General features: G+C 39.5%; 1 protein-coding gene across 1 annotated transcript; it reads right to left on the bottom strand.

Annotated features, from left to right (window-relative positions):
• Positions 1–581: 581 nt before the first annotated feature.
• AK88_02510 (uncharacterized protein) lies at positions 582–17,615 on the bottom strand (the record flags this gene model as incomplete). The annotated part of the gene is made up of 11 exons (XM_012480135.1): positions 582–691; positions 798–1,170; positions 1,301–12,785; positions 12,893–13,209; positions 13,428–13,571; positions 13,729–14,013; positions 14,211–14,760; positions 14,960–15,765; positions 15,933–16,996; positions 17,174–17,276; positions 17,541–17,615. The coding sequence occupies 11 exons, from the start codon at positions 17,613–17,615 to the stop codon at positions 582–584; spliced, it is 15,312 nt and encodes a 5,103-aa protein (XP_012335558.1).
• Positions 17,616–17,749: the final 134 nt, after the last annotated feature.

Here is a 17,749-nt window from a genome sequence, read left to right as displayed (position 1 = left end):
AGCGGGTTGAACACAACATTTACGACACAGTTGTGCCCCCATTTGTTACGCCTCCCCACAATTGAAGAGGTGTGATGAATGAGAAGAATGTGTTTGGTGAAACAACATTTGTAAAGTGTAGGGACCAAAATGGGGAACTATAGAATATGTGTGTGGAACGTGCCCCGTATCTCGATTGTGCAGTTCGTCTACATTTTCACCCGTTTGACGAAATTGCCAAAAGCGGGCACTGATTTTAAGGGGACGCTAACTACGAGCATATTTTCCTCTTTTTTTGTAACACCTCGAGAGGAAAAAAGGGATACACATTTTGTCGCGCATGTATAAATTTGTTCATTTTCAAATGAAGCGGTTAAGTTAGCACCGTGGCGTGTGTAATGACCGATTGGGGAGGAAAAAAGATGAAAATTGATTATGGTTCACCTCCGCATTGTTAGCGACTCGCGACAAAAATCGTGCACGATGCGAATGAATCATCCCGTGTGATGTTTTAAATGATCGTGAGGCTAACCCGCCCCACGTCCATTAAGTATATTTGTATTTTCCCTTTTTTTTTTTTTTTTTTTTTTTTGGTAAGCCCTTCATTTTAGTATTAGCACGGCGGACACATTTCGTTCAATCCATTTTTCCTTCCTCTCCTTGGAGTTTAGCTTTAAGTAGAATATGGGTTCGTTGTTGTTTAGGCGGTTATCTGCGGGGGAGGGGTGTGCAAAGGGGAGGCGTTCAAGTGACGCGTGCAGATGAAACGTGCAGGTGAGTTGCACATGAGAGAGGGGAATGCTGTCCTCTTCTCTTACCCGTTTTGTGCATATTTTTGTATATGGGGCACTTGAAGATGTAGAAGTTGGATCCGTGCATGCGGCCTTTGGTGGGAACAGCGGCAGGTTTGGCAGGCCTGGAGAGGGGCTTCGCTACGGGTGAGCTCTTGGTGAGGAAGTACACCTTGATGTACGGCATGGGGCAGTAGAGGTACTTTCTTGTGGACTCCTTTATGATCATATTTGTGGCGTCAAACATGGCGCCCTCGATGAAGAGGCCGCCCACGAAGTACCCATCCTCCTTGATGTCTTCCTCGTTGAAGTAGGAGGAAATTTCGTACTTGAGCTTCACGTTGTTTACGTCGATCTTCGCTTCTGTGCAAATTTTCTGGCGGATGGCCAGCATAAGGCTCTGCGGGGAGAGGGGGAAGTTGATGCGGCGACGTGAAGCGGCAACGTGAAGTGGTCAAGCGAATGACAAAAAAAAAAAAAAGGGACGGCAAAAAGACGCCCCCTTAGCTTCTCTTCACTAGTGGACCCACCCTTGGGGACATGAAGGCGGCCAAGTTGAAGACGCGATTGTCCAAGTGGGAAATGTATTTGTTGAGGTAGGAAACCTTAAGGCTAATCAATTTGGCGTAGTGAAAAATCTGCAAATTTGTAAAAAACGAACAAGCAATCCATCTCTTAGGCACACACAAATTAGAAATAGAATTGTACGTGTGAGAAATTTTAGAAAAGTTCATTTCCTTCCCCTTTACAAAATTAATTATTTTTGTCAAGTCATCATATATGGTCCTTAGGAGATTATTATATTTGTCTATTTCCATTTTGAGGAAGGTAATGATGGAGCAACTTAAATTGTTCATGAAGCAGTCGTTTAGCTTATTTGCATCTATGAATGGAGGAAGGAGCTGGGTCAAGACATGGATGATGGAAAAGATATGCATATCCGACTTGTCCTTTTTCACATTATTGTATTCTAGCTTTTCCAGATTTTTCAAAATTTTTAAATTGTAATTTTGTAAATATAATGTATTTAGAGAGGGGTGTAAATTGAAAATAGAAAAATCGGTTATAAAATTCAAGGACTTCACATACCTTAGAAAAAGATTCTTATTTGAACTGTGAGGACAGTAGTAGTAGTTGTTGAACTTGTACTCATTGTTAGAGTAAATGACCTTTTCATTTATATACTTGTTCAGAATAATGTTAAAGCATCTCTGGTCCGTTACATCTATTATAGTACCACCATAAATAATATTTCCAATAAGGTAAAGCAAAAGATTAATGTCTATATTTTTATTTCTGAAAAATTTGATGATATTTTCCTTGGACAATTTTAGCTCTATATCTGTGAACTCATAACAGTTATTAAATCCTTTGCTTTTGAATTTGCTTCTCTCTTGTATGAGTGCGTGGAAGAAACAGAGGCTGAAGTGAAGTTTGTTCATCAGGATGTTTTCGTTTTCGCTTCTTTTTTCGCCCCTTTTTTTGTTCCTTTTTTGGTTCTTCTCGTTTCTTCTTTTAAGTAGATCCTTATCTTTTTTTTCCCCTCCTCTGCTTGGTGATCCTTCTGGGTTATCCTTTTCGCCCCACTTGGCGCCAACATCGAGGATGCCTTTGCGCGGGGTTCGACATTTGGGGGGCCGTCCACCGTGCGGACCGGACGGTAGGCGATTCTCCTTGTCCTCCTCCCCGTCACCATCATGGTCATCCTCCTCTTCTTCCTCTTCCTCCTCCTCATCGTCCTCCTCTGCTTCGTCTTCTTCCTCTTCCTCTTCTTCTCCGTCTTCCTCATCATCTTCCCCCTCCTCTTGCGCTACGTTGGTGTAAATGTTGAGGAGCCCTGACTTCAAATTGTGTACATTCTCGAAGGTGATCTTCACACAGAGCTTGAGGAGGTAATCGGGGAAGGACTTCACAGAGCTGGTGCTGATCCATATTCTGAAATCTGGGTTGGAGTACTGGATGTTGCAGGCCTCGATATATTTTTCAATCTCCAGAATCAGATGTATATTTAGGTGAGCATTCTCGATTAGTACCCAGAACCCATTTTTAATGGAATCATTTAAGATCTGCAACAAGTAGTTCTTGTCGTTTTTGTTATAAATGATTAAATTGTTTTTTCCAGTAATTTTTTCACTGAGCATCATTATTTCACTAGCTGTGCTTAGCCGGTGTTCAGAAAGAATTAGGATCAATTTATTCTGCGACGAGTGTTCGTAACACTTGTACAGATCCTTCGCGTAGCTCTGAGAACCTATATTCAAGCACGCATCTACATAGTTGTTCATGTTAAGTTTAAGAATGTCAAATCGGAAAATTTTAAAAATAATTAATTTTTCAAAGTTTGTTAGGAGATGCTTTAAGTCCTTGTGTTGTAATATTGTGTGGTCTGTCTTGATGGTTCTGAATAGGTGTTCATACTCGTTGAAGGCCTTTTTAAAAAAGAAAAAATATTTTTCCTTCCTGATTAGCTTCTTCACGCTCATGTACTCCTTCGCGCTTAGCCAAGACAGATTCTTCGTTTCGAAGTTGAAGGTAAATTGGGCCTCCCCGTTGTTGTTGGTACAATGACCAGTGGCGGCACGCCCCTCCTCTGCGTCAGCCCCCTGGAGTAACACATTCCCTTCGCAGGAATTCAAAAAATCATCCTTTTCGCTCCTCTTCGGGAGTAGGAGGTATTCCTCCACGGTACCACTCACCATATGGCTAACATGCATTGCTGCAGTCTGTTCTCCCCCCCTTTTCCTCTGAGGGTCAGCAGTCTGAACATTGCTCGAGTCTTCCTCCGATACCTGCGGGTCGCATCCATCCGACTCGAGGCTGTGAAGAGACACGTCGTCTACAAGCGTTTGTAGGTCTTCCTGTTCGCTGAGTCCATCCATATCGTCTTCCGAAGTAGCGGCTTCTTCCCCTCTAGCACTATCATCACATGTTTCCTTCAGAACGGAAGAAGAGGAGTCCACCAATACATTACTGTGTCCCAACAGCTTGTCAACAATTGGCTTATTGTTCTTCTTAGATTGAACCTTTCTGAATACCTCATTTCGAATTTCATCCCCCTTAGGGTAATCGTCATACACGAAGAAATAATAATCGTCGTAGTCTATTTCGCCTTTGTATATGTTTATCATGCACACAAGGTAGAAAAAGAAAATTTGTTGGTGCTTCTCTGAGAGGGTCCTCGATATTTCGTAGTGGATTTTCCTAGTAAAGATGTTTAGTATGTCTTTTTTTCTTTTATCTAGCAATTTGTTCTCCTCTGATTTGTCAATACTAATGTTTAGGAGTTGTACAAAGGATAAAATGGAAAAATTATACATCGGGTTCAAAGTGACTAAGTTATTAATGCAGTGATAAATAACCGAGATGTGCTCCGACATGCTCATGTAATTTTTTCTAATTTTTATAATTTCAAATTTATTCATTTTGTACTCTTTCATTTTTTTTTTATTTTTTAAGTATATTTTGTTGGCGTTCTCAAAACTGATCACAATATCATCATCACTTAGAATGTCTTCCTTGTAATTTAAAATGTGTAGAATTTCTTCCTCTTGCTTTACCATTTGTTTGTTGAGGTCATGGATTTGATGAATGAGTGCACTTCTATTTTCATGAACAGGTCGGAACAGCTTGTCGATGAGGTTGGTTAGGAAATACTCCTCCAGTATGTCTAGGTTTATATTGAAGTCGATTACGTTGAGATGATTTTGTGTGTTGTCGTCGAATTTGGTGCTTCCATATACGATGAAGTAAATGTTGAAGGCGCTGTCCACTGTGATTATTTTATTGTTGAAGTTGACGCAGTTATTTTGGGTCAGCGTTCCGCTCACTGGGGGTGTGCTCGCCCTAATCGGTTCATCCTCACGGGTCACTCCTTGCGTTGCGTTCACTGCCTCTACTTTCATCGTTTTGTCTGATGTTTTCACTCCGTCTTCTGCTGTCCCTTTGTCTGATTCATTCACTCCCTTTCCTTCCATCACTTTTTCTGATGCGTTCACTCCCTCTGCTTCTTTTTTCCCGCTTTCCGGGGGGAGACACTCGTCCGAAGCCGACTGGCGGTGACGCGCAACCTGGGTTCCATTACCACCCCCCCGATCGTGTCCAAAGGTGAGGAGAGTTTTCCCAATTTTGTAATTAAATAGCGCATTGAACAGCACACTGGAGTCGTCGTCGTAGTGGGTGAAAAGGATAACGTTTCCGAGCTGCATGCACCTTTCAATTTTGTCTACAAAGTTGGAGCTGTTATTTCGCAGGATCTCCACGTCCCTCTTCTTATGGTAAATTTTTTTTAAAAAGTTGGTGACGATGAAATGCGGGTCTATGAGCAAGTTGTACTTAATGCTGTTATTCATGATTACGATATTTTCAAAGTAGAACCCGCTGTTAGTCAGTCCATAAGAGACCCACTTCTCAATGTTAATTTTGGACTCCAAGAAGCTATAAATGGAAATATCTTTGGTATAATTAATATTGTATCGGTTTAAAATTGCCTGCACTTTTAACTTAATAACCTTTCTGTACTCGTATGAAAAGTAGGACATATAGTTGATGAGAGATGAAACGATGATGCAGTCTCCGATTAGTAGATCCCTTTTTTTTTTTAAGTTTTTTTTTTTGTTGTTCCATTTTATTTCTTGTTCCAGAAGACAAGAGAGGATCTTTTTGGACCTTTGAATTTTCTGTTTTATATTTTCTATTTTTTCTACTAGTTCATTTTGCTTGATGGTAATTTCTTCCTTTTCCTTTTCGATGGTACACAAATTGTTGTTGACGATACTTAGCTCTTGTTTACATGCATCCAGGTAGCTGAGTTCTTTGTTTATTTCGTTTTCTAATGTCAGCACTTCCTCCTTCTTAGGTTTCAGCTCCTTGTTAATGATGAAGTAATGGTAAATGGCAAGAATCCATTGGCACATGGTTTCGCATGCCTTAGACGCCTTTCTTACAAACTTGGGGTTAAAATTTTTATTCTTAATGAGTGGAGTAATTTTTGTAATCATTTCTTCTTCAATTAAATTTTTATCGTAATTTTTCAAATTGTCTAGAAAAACTTTGGAGTCTCTAAAAATGGTTTTCTGTGCTAAGATCCAATAGTTGAGTGTTTTGGGTCTGATTAATTTTCCTTGTAGGTACTTTTCGTCTTCCTTTAGAAATGTTAAGATGCACTGCATGACCATGACAACAATCGACGGGGGGTTAACAAATGCTTTCAACTCTCTGAGGTGCTCTACTTTCAATTTGTTTAAATTATTTAGGGAGTCATTAAGCAGAGCAAAACTTTTAGTTATTTCTTCGTTCACTTCATTTTTTAAATGTGTGATGTTTTTTATCTTTGTCTTCATTTCGCATTCTTTTTTCTTAATTTCCGTTTGTTTGATGTATGCTTCTTTAGATTCTCTCTCCATTTGATTTACCTTTTTCTTCATTTCTATGTTTGTGCTGTTTAGTACTGGTTGCATGTTGAGTAGGTAGTTCTTCATCGTTTTTATGTCCTGCTCACACTTGTGTAGTTTATTGAGAGCCTTTCTGTATAGGTCGATATTTTTGTCGAACTCCTTCCTCTTCATGTTGTAGAAGTAGTCAAAGTAGTGGAGGAAGTGGACGTACTTGTTCGAGTTCACGCACACGTACACCTGCTTCTCCTCTTGGTACTTCTTAGCCAGGTGAATCACTTCCTTGTGGATCCGGATGAACACCTTGTCTTGGACGACTCCTTCGAGGCACTTGAGGTCCTGGTCCGGGTTCACCACCTCGAGGTCGATGGAGGGCAGCGGCCGCGGGGGGGTAGCGATGGAGGTGGGGTCGTCTATAGACTTGGCTGGGTCGTCTGTGGGAGCTGAAGCGTCTACCGTTTTGGCTGAGTCCTCTGTAGACTTATCCGGGCCGTCTACCGTTTTAGCTGGGCCGTCTACAGACTTATCCACATCGCCTACAGGCTGAACCAACTTCTCCACCCTTCTGACGGGATTGTCCCCCCTCTTGGCGTCCGTGTCTGTGAAGAAGTTCTTGGTGATGACGTGGAGACCCTCGTTGTTGTCCTCCTCGAAGTAGATGATACGTGAGTTCTTTAGTATGTATGGAAATTTGAGGATGGCGTCTGAGCTGTTGGCCGAAATGTTAAGGCTTACGTGAAAGCACTTTCGAATGGTTTTTTTGTAAATGCTATAAATGTTTGTTAAATTCCTAACGACGTGTTCCTCTTCACATTTATTTTTACACTCACTGTATATTTTTTTTAAGTTTTCTTCATTGTAGAGGAGGTAGCTATCTCCATAATTGTAAATGTTATTAAGATTTTCGAGGACAAAATCAAGGCTGCTATTTTCATCATTAAGATAGTAGACACATTGTTTTTCATAAATTCCACAATCGAAAAGGCACCTATTAATTTCTTCTACAAATTGGGAGGCCTTACTATTCTTATTCAGTTCAGACACAACAAGAGTTTTGTTAATTATAAATGAGCAAATTTTATTTACCTTTCTCTTCACAGCATCATTGATGCCAATGCAAAGTATGTGTGAATTTTCACTCATAAAAGTTTTGGTTATTTTGCAAATGTAAATTAGTACATTATCGAAGAGGATTATATTAACCTTCTCGCTGTTACCATATTCGGATATATATGCGTAGACACAATTGTAGAGGTCATTAAAATCGGAAACCTGTTCATATACATTTTGATACAAATTTAAAAAGTTACAAAAGAGAAGACCATTATCGTACTGATTGATAACGTTTGCATATTCTTGCTGTGGAAAATATTTTTTAAAATTTGTCTTAACAATTTGTTCACATTTTTTTTTAGCATTTTTTGAAAAAAAACTTTCCTCATAAAGGGCTTTATTTTCGTAGAGAAAATATAAGAGCATTTGTTCCTTTCGAATGTTGATATTTTTGGACAAATAATTTACACACTTGTAAATATCTTTCATATTATTTATATTAAAGGAGTGAAGAAAAATTTCCTTCCCTTCTCGATCTTCTACATTGTACAGGTAGTAATTATGTTTCATTCCTTTAACTCCTTTGTAGATATCAATTTGCATCTGGACCAAATCGGTAGCTAAACTTTTTATATTAATGTCGTAAATGCTAAACATGTTTCTGAGGCTACAAAAAAATATATCAAAAAGTTCTTTGTACTTGTAATTGTTATAATACATAATGTTGAAATTGTTAAACAGTCTAGCACTATGCGTTGTGTTCGTATATGCATTATTCATAGTTGCTAAACAGGTTAAATCTTCCACATACTTAACCCCTAAATTTTGATCTATGAAAAATTTATAATTAAATAGCATTCGTAAAAATTCATGTGAAGATAAGTAATGACTCCTTTTTACAGAACCCACTTCTGTTTCTATATTTATATCATCAATGTAGAAAACACAGATCCTATTATTGGTTGTGCCATAAAAGTTGCTCCTCCTTTTGGTTAATTTCGACTCGATGTAATTCCTCACGTGGTTACTCGTAGTGCTATATGAGAAATAAAAATCGACCGTGAAAAATTTATCCTTTGCCATCACCTTGTTTAGGTAATAATCCACAGTGAGCGTTTTTCCTATATTGCTACAACCAGAAATGATAATACTCTTTTTGTTTTTCATGAACACATCTATATTGTAAAGCATAGATAAGTGCTTTTTCTGTTTGATCAAAATTTCTGTGTTGCTCAGGCACTCGTCCATCAGGGTGAACTTGTTTTCTTTATTGTTTAGGTGACTCATCACGTTCTTTTCATATTTGAAGTAAAAGTCGAACAGGTTTATCCTTAGCTGTGCTTCTGCGTGAGGGGCGGAGGTTCTGTTTTTTGGAGACTCATCCAGGTGGGTGCTGCTGCGCCTACCACCACTTCTGCCTCCCCGGCCCTCCGCCAAACCGTACACATCGTCGTAGTAACTCACGCTTTGCAACACGTCGTCCACGCTACCCGGGGCGTGCTCATTAAGGTACTTCTTCCTTTTGCGCCCGCCCCAGCGCTTCAAGTACCTCTCGTCGTTGCTCGAGTTCGAGTCGGAGCTGCAGTTCCCGTAGCACTTGCCAAACAGCCACCCGTTCTCGCCCTCGCCCAGCCGCGGGTCGTAGCTCTTGAACAGATTTCTACACTTGCGAGTGGTGCGCAGGTAGTAGTCATACATGCTATTGACGTTTTCGTAGTGATGCTCGATGGGTTCGTTCCGCTCGTTGTATATGTCTACGTCGGAGGAAGCGTCGCTACAATCACTTGTGTAATCGCTGCTGTGGCCGGTGTCAACGTTATCCTCGTTGTTGCTGATAAAGGGGGTTTCCTCCCCTTGCCTATCCACACGGCCGAGCGAATCTGCCAAAATGCTGTCCGTATGGGGGGTGTCCGGAACGGCGGCTGAGGGCCCGCTGCCCTCTTTGCACTGGCGAACATCTATCAATCTGCCGTCGAGTGTCTCAAAGGTTAACTTCAAATTATGTCTCACAATTTGCTTGCAAAGGAAATCATTAAATATTTTTCGGCCCCTTTTGTATGTATTAGAACCCACACTCCAAATTAAAGAATACACAAAGATAGATGTGATGTATTTCTGATAACTCTCATTTTTACTAGCATCATTAATCTCAAATGAGCAGTAGGAAAACAAACTGTCAATACACTTAATAAAAGAAATGCAATAATAGTACTCATTAAAAGTATATACAAATAAATTATTTATACTGATGAAAAGGAGAGATTTGTAAAAAAAGACAATAAATAAGTTTATTAAAATGTGCTTATGAATGGCATCGAAATTGGTGGTTAATGAATTCACATAAGAACAAATGTACGAAGCAATATCTAAATCGTAATTATTTAAAATGATCAATCCACATCTGCTGACTGTGGCCATGGTGATATCTTTCAAGTCATATGTCTCCATTATAAAACGGGTATGATCATGAATTGGGATAATATCACATTTAGACAAGCATAAAATTTTTGATTCATCTAAAACGGAGTTCAGATTTTCTATCCATAAGGAATGCAAGTAACAATCGAAGTAAATAATGTTAAGGTAATCACTCCTATTGAAGGTAGAATTTATTTCTATTATTTTTTTTGTCAATATTCCATGAACCCATTTATTTGAAACCTCTTCATAAAAACCCAGCATGTCCATTTCTCTTACGACGTTAGCATTTATTACATAATCATTTATTTTTCTTTTTATTATTTCCCTATCGTTAATGGTATTTATGGTTCTACATAAAATTTTATATGATGTCGTTTTGGAGAGTGGGTATGAGAGGAAGAGTATACCCGTGTGAAATTTAATCATGTTGTAGAGCTGAATAAGTTTGCTGATGTACCTATCTGTGCCTACGTAATTCAACTCTAGCATTTTTTTTTTTAACATTTTCTTGAGATAATCTTCCACGATTTCTTTTTTGCTTAGAAATAGTTTACTGGCTTGATGATTTTCTTCCTTCGCGGGTCCCTTTCCTTCCTCGGGTAACATCTCCACGCCGCTCATGGCTTCGTGTGAGTCTTCTTTTGGCGTCATCTTTATGCCGCTCTTTGGGTAACTGTGGCTGTCCTGGCTGTCCTTTTTGCACACGCGTGTGGGGGCAGCCATTTCCGAATCGTCCACTGCGCGGTTCTTCGCGTGGTCTCTCTTGCTGTCTCCTGAGCCTTCCCCAAATGGGGGTTGCTCCCGCTGTCCCATGCGCTTATCACCGTCACCGCGTTCGTCACTTTCATCGCGTAGGTCGCTGCGATCGCCCACCCCCCGCTCGCTCATCATATTGCAGTAAAAACTTTTCAAGTACATGAGTATACTATTGTCGTTGTTCCTCTTGCTGGAAAGGATGCACTTCAAGTCGATGGCGCCGCAGGTCTTGCCGGACGGGTTCAGGGACTGGTTGTAAGCGTACAGCTCATAGAAGATGTTTTTCATAATGGTGAGGAAGATATAAATGTCGTTTCGGACGATGGACGGCATTATGCACTCGATAATAGCAATGAACAGAAATTTATATTCATAGAAAATGTTTTTGTTATGATTGTTATTATCCTTGTCCACGATAATTTTCCCCATAACGTAGGTTATTTTTTTCACAGTTCTTAAGTCATATTTGTAATGTTTTTGTGGACTTAAATTATGTTCACACAATTCGAAGAGGAGGATAATTTTTTTTGACAACACCTTACTGTATTTGTAACCTTTGGAGTACAGCATCACTTCCACGATGGTGAAAAAGTCTGGCTTGATGAAGTTGAAGAAACGGAACAGGGCCTTGATATTGTTTGGCAGTGCACTCCTTCCTTTGTAAAATGGATTTATGATAATAAAAATATTGAACTCTTCGTTAATTTTTATATATTTCCCTTCGAAGAAAAGCATATTTTTTTTGCTCACGTGATTTTTCCCAGCTACGTGTGTTCCGCCAGCAATGTGTGTTTCCCTGCCGAGTGGTATCCCTTCTTGGGATATGTACCCACCAGTGTGACCTTCCCTAGGGGATTCTTCAGCTGCCTCTTCAGCATTATCACTACCCCCTGGGTGTCCTATCTGGGCAAAGCTCCCACCACGATTGGCGCCGCTCCTGGTGAACTTCCTCGATTTGGCACTGAACAAATTACACAGCTGCTGGGCCAGCACACTGAGAGCCTCTATACTTATTCTGTTAAATTCATCAAAGCAAAAAAATATTCCATTCGTGGCAATTCCAAAGAATAAATTTTTCAGGAAATCAAAGTTGATGTTGCAACTACAATTGTAGACAAAGTAAAATTTCCCCACGAATTTAGAAAAATACTTTGTGGTCTCCGTCTTCCCTGTGCCAGCTAACCCCACAGAACATACACCCAGCTTCGAGCTATAAGAGTGTAGAATGGATATGAAATATTTATTTATCAAACTTGTGAGTATAATTTTATTATCGTTGTGGATGTACTCGTAACCATATATATAAGACTCGTTCAAATATTTTATGTACAAATTTTTGTTGTAGTAGGAATACTTGAGCTGAATTAACCAATTGAAATTATTAACATCATTAACTTTTTTTTTTATTAATTCTTCTACTATGTCTCTATTGTGAACTAGCGATATGATGAGGGTGTGTAGGAGGACGCTTTTCTTTTTATCCACTTTGTTAATTATGTTAATGTATTCGTATAGCTCTTCATTCAAAATCTTTTTGTACTTGCTCAGGTTATTGTATTTCAGGAAAAGTTCTACGAGGTTAGACCAGAAGAGATTCTTTATGATCAGTACGAACTGGCTGTTCTTGTTCAGGGAGAAGAGGACCTTTTTGTTCACCGACGGGAGGGTGCCCGGTGAGGTAGACTGCGTGGGGGGCGCATCAAGCAGTGCACCCCCATCGTGGGAAACTCCCCCATCGCGCGGCTGCCCATCACGCATCTGTCCATCGCGAAGCTTCCCCTCTGCACAATCCCCCTCATCGGCCATGCTCCCGCTGGAGGAAAAACTGCTTGCAGAGTCGACCGAGTCGTAGTCGTACGATTTGCCCTGAGAGTAACTCTTAATGTCATTGTTGCTCTTGAGGAAGTCATCCTCCTTTATGTCCATCAAATTTTTATACTCCAAAATGTTATCATATATTTGCTTCTTCACGCTGAACAACATTTCCTTCTCCACCTCGACGAGGATTTCTGTGATTTCTTTTTTTTCAATTTGAATTTCGTTGCAGAGTAGGAGCTGCTCTCCCCTCTGGGACTGAAAGGCCACGATGTGCCCATTGACGATCACCAGCTTGTAAATGCTATTAAAAATCTTAAATAGGTAGGTGTTTATTTGATCATTGATGTTGGAGGAGATCAAGTTTATTAGGTCGTCTGTGCTCAGGAAGTAGAAGCGGTTGAAGATTTCCCTTTTCAGGTCTAGGTACTCGTTGATGCTCTTCAGGAGTAGGTTCAGATTGTTGTACAGCTCGACCAGCTTCTCCTTGGTGTCTTTCCTGGCGCAGAACTTCTCCAACTTCTTGTCTTCCTCGATGAGCTTGCACAGGTTCAGGAAGTTGCTGTAGATGAGCTTGTACCTGTGCAGGGGGGGAAAAAATTAAAAAGTGATAACGCGATAACGTGACACGGTGACAAGGTGATAACGCGATAACGTGACAAGACGAGAACTCCCCGCGGTGCCCACTTTTTAGACTCGTTCGTCAGCTGCTTCGAAATGTCCGTCAGCACGAAGATCCGGCTCAGGTACAGAAACAGATTCTGACTCTTCTTCAACGTGTGGATGATGTTGTTCGCGTTCATCATCATGTTCTGGTTGTTAATTATGTCAATGTGATAAATCTCATATATATTTATTATGAGCAAATTTTGGTTCAGCACCAGGTTCTCTTCTATCTTGGTCAAAATTTCGTTCATGTTGGAGATGATCCATATTTTGTTATTTTCCTCTTGCTTCATTTGGAACTCGATTTTGTTGAAGTTGTTTTTTATCTTACCCAAAAACTATGATGCGAAAGGAAGATAGCAGCGCCCCCACCAATCACAAAAAAAAAAAAAAAAAAAAAAAGGTTTACACATAAATGTGTATGTGTATAAAATGACAGCGTGGGGGAAGGGACCACGTCTTCTCTTAGACAGAGCAAAAAGGGGGAAGCAATTCTCCCTTTTGTGATACCCTGCACGATTCCCCATTTCCAATATGCCCTTTTGTTGCGCCTTACCTTCTCTATGGCATTCTCTTTATTTGCCTTCTCACAAATGTTAATGATGCTGGTTATTTTGTTGCTTATGTTCATCTTGATGAGCTCGTTAAATGTAATCGTGTTGAAGTCGATGTTGTTCTTGTCGTCGATAATTTTGGCTATCTGGGTGTGGGTAGAAGAAGGATGCATACATAAATTTGTGGGGAGGATAAAAAAACAGGGACAAATTTTTCACTCTATTATTTTTCTATGATCACCTTCCTCACGCGGAGTGTATACCCCCTCCCTCGTGGAACCCAGAAACTGTTTGGGGCCGTACCTGTTCCTTATGCCTCTCCTTTATGCTTGGCTTCCTCAACGAAATTAACAAAGACACGTATGAATTGAAGAAGGTCAGCTTCTCGTTCATCTTTTTAATTAGCCCATTTTTATTTTTGTAGTACTCGTTGGCGTGCTTGTTAATTTTGTTCATATTTTTCAAGATCAAGTTAAAATCGTCTTCTATTTTTTTGTGGTTGAGGGAATTAATTTTTTTATCGAACCTCTCATCCATCGACTTTATGCTTTTGTATATAAGCCAAAAGGTGTAGTACAGGTTTAGTTCCTGCGCAAGTGAAGAAAAATGGGGGGAGGGAGTGGAGCGAAGTTTCATATTTTTATCATATCACTTTTATGCAAAGTTAATCTAACAATGTTGCAACCATATTTGCCACTTCATTCGAACTACGTAGAGGAAATGCGCTTCCGGGCCGGACGGTCGGTCTGCCCCGTACACAGATACGCCCCCCCCCTCTGTCTCACATTTTGAATTTTTGGAAGGATCGAGAAATCCGATATTTCAATATTGAAGAGCTTTTCCCTGTAATTGATTTCCTTGGACTCCTTGATGAGAACGGCTAACTGATTCTGAACGGTCAGAATAAATTTGTTAATGCTCAGATAGTTGCTCTCGTCGTTGAAGCTTTTGATTGACTGCACATTTTCCTTCATGTCAACAATGCTGCTTTGAAACTTGGATTCGTCATTTATGAGTTCTTCGAGGAGAATATTTTTTTGCTTAACTATGTGTTCGTTAACTTCCTTGACAATTTTTTCTATCTTGCTGGGCCGGTTTACTATTTTCCAGTAGGACAAATAATCATCATTGGAAAATTTGTAGTTCAGCTTGTTCAGGCAGTTGAAGAGGACGTTTATTTCTTTAATATCGTGCGATACGAAGTCAAGGCTCTTCTTCATGTCTTTTATGTACTCCTCCTTTTCGTAGATGTCCTGAATTTTGTTCGTCTTTTTTTTTAGCCTCACGATTATGGAGTTGTAGAACATGAGGTTCGAGGTGTATTTTTCTTTGTATCTGCGGTGTGGTAGGTGCAAGAGGTTGCGAATGTGGAGTGGTATGTGGAAGCGCATCCCAAATGTGGGACTCTATCGCCCCGTTATCCCTGTCCTCATATTGACCCCCTCACAACGTAGCAGCCCACCCCCCCCGCACAAATGAAAAACTACTCAACCCAATTTGCGCAAAAAAAAAAAAAAAAAAAAAAAAAACTAACCGCTGGACAATGATGTTGGTCAAAGCTTTGATATAATTATTAATCTCATTTATGATAAAAAGCTTGATATCTTTGCATTTGACGAGAAAGATACCCAAGTTGATATTATCCTCGATGGTATCATTAATGTTCTGTATTTTTTCAAGATTCTTGTAGATGATATTTTGAATATGCTCTACACTTGTATTGATATCAATATTTTTGATGGCCTCATTAACATTGAAATTGAGAATGTCAGCGTGCTTGTTAATTTTTGACAAGTAGCTATCTATCATATTTTTTGATTCGTCAAAAATGTGTTTTATGTGAAGTAATTTTTCACATATAAATTTGTCACTTTCCTTGATAGATTTGTAAAAAATAAATTTGTCATTTTTGAACACCTGTGGAATTACTAACTTTTCTATTTTTTCTATCTGCTGATATTTTATGAGCATGGAATATATGAGGTCTTCCAACTTTTCGAAGAAAGAGAAGGGACTGTTGTCTAGAATAAATCTGGAGTAGTCAAATTTCTTCGTTACGTTAATTACGAATATGGGCATGTAATTTTTATTCTTCTTGCAGCTTATCATGTTTTGTACGAACATATTTACAAACTCTTCCATGTTGCTAATCAGCATTTCGTTTATTCTCCTTTCAATAATTAACTTTAATATGTTGAAGAAGATCCTTATCTTGGTGTACTTAAAGGTCTCCGTGGAGATATCCTTCAGGTTGTAATTTCCCTTGGTGCAATTCTTCAGATTTTCCTCAATGATCATCTTCATGTCGTTCATCCAGGCACTGTTCACGCGTTCGAAGGACTGCACGGCGGGAAGGAGCACAAAGTTCGCAAGAATGTGGCAAAATGTTCTGCATAGTAAGCAACGTATGTGTATAACCATACGGGATATCCCGTTTAGCTACTCTGCAGAAGTCATTTCATCCAATTTCTCCCTCGCCCCTTTTTGGGCACCCCACCCCCGCGTACCTTCAAAACGGAGGCGTTCTGCGCCTGGAAAAAGTCGTTCATCTCGTATGGACTAGAAATGGTAGTGTCAAATATGGATATCTTAATCAAGACACACTTGTTTATAATACCCAAAAAGGTCTTGATGACTTTCTTATTCTCCAGCAGTACACAGTGCTTAATGATATTCTTCTTGTTCTCGAAATCGTAGTTGTAGTATTTTATTTCGTTCTTGGCTCTGTACAACTGGTTGGGAAAATTAGAAAACTGATTGCTACAAATTCTTCTTCCCAGACATACATTACAAAAATTGTTCAAATTGCTCGCAATAGATTGCAAATCATTGGCATTTTTTATGATTGAATTACTTTCGGCAATTTCATGGACTTCGTTCAGTATACAATTGAAGTGCGCAAATTTGTTGTCAATTTCTGCAAAGAACAGCTTTTTCTTCAAGTTGGTAGATCTGTTTTTAATGGCGTTAAAAATTTTTTCTGCGTACAGTATTGGATTTTCGCTAGTAAAAAAAAACTGCATTCGATGAATTTCGAAAAATTCGTTTGATGTTTTTTTCTTTACCTTAAACAAGTTTGACTCATAATTATAATCATAAATGTATATGTCGTCAAAGACACTTTGAAATATGTTCTTCTGTTGTGAGATCACTCCTTTAGCCTTAAACGGAACGATGTTCCTTTCTTTTTTCTTAAAATTTTCATGATTTAACTCCTTTGCTGACTTGTTTTTTTCTACTTTTTGGTGACTATTCTCGCCTATTTGGTCCTCTGGGATTTCCTCCTCCTTTAGCTCCTTCACTATTTCGTCTATCGTGAATATGTCGAAAGACGAGTCCTCATAGTTTAGTATGTCTTGCCATTTGTAATTAGCTTCCTCCGAATCCAGCAGTCTCATTTTGTCATTTAGCGCATCGTATATATTGATACTTTTATATTTCTTCTTTATCTTTTCTATGGTGATAAATCTGGGTTCCCTTTCCCGTTGGTTTTTGAACGGCACGAACAGCTTGCATTTTTTTTCCTTCGACGAGAAGTCCTGGTCGTAAATTTCTTCCACCTTGAAGATGTCTATGTTTGAATGGATTTGGAGGTGTTACACGTGGAGGTGCACAAGACACAGGGGACATGGTGACTCCATCGGCTGCCTATTTTGCGCCTCCTGCGCTGATGTACCTGTCTTGTCTACCTATCTGCCTAGCTACCAATATGTTTGACACCCATCTGCTGCCTTCCCCTTTGGCTCACCTTCATCGCCCTCCCTGTCGCAACAGAAGTTCTGGGCCGACAAGTAATTCTTTTCTTTGTCCTTTTCCCTGGGCCTTTTCTTAGGGCTGCCCCTCATTAAATTCTGTGGTTGCAGGTGGGAAGTTTCAATTTGCACGTGCACATTTTTTCTTTTTAGGAATGTCCACAGGGTACAAAGGGGTAGCTGACGAAGTGTTGCGCGCTAACAAGTGTGATTATTTTGTGCCATCCTGGCTGCACCCCTTATAACGATCCTTATGTCTCCCTCCGCATGACATTTTCAATTCGAGAACAGTTACACACATGTATGTTCACACAAATATGACTATGTACGTGAGCGATGGCATGTGCCACCCTTTTTTGTTACCTTCAAATTGTCCGAGTCGCAGAAAATGTTCGATAAAAAAACATTCTGCTTAATCTCAATATTTTTTGCACTCATCTTTTTCACATTTTCATGCAGATTTTGTCTCAAAAGTTAGACTTAGAGAGAGAGAGAAAAAAAAAATGTAAATTAGATGCTACAATTGTAGAGTAAAAAAGTGCATGCATTTTTTTCACATAAATCTTTTTTTT

Source organism: Plasmodium fragile (genome assembly GCF_000956335.1).
Source record: "Plasmodium fragile strain nilgiri unplaced genomic scaffold supercont1.24, whole genome shotgun sequence".
Classification (NCBI taxonomy): Eukaryota; Apicomplexa; class Aconoidasida; order Haemosporida; family Plasmodiidae; genus Plasmodium; species Plasmodium fragile.
This window is presented reverse-complemented; position numbering and strand designations above follow the sequence as displayed.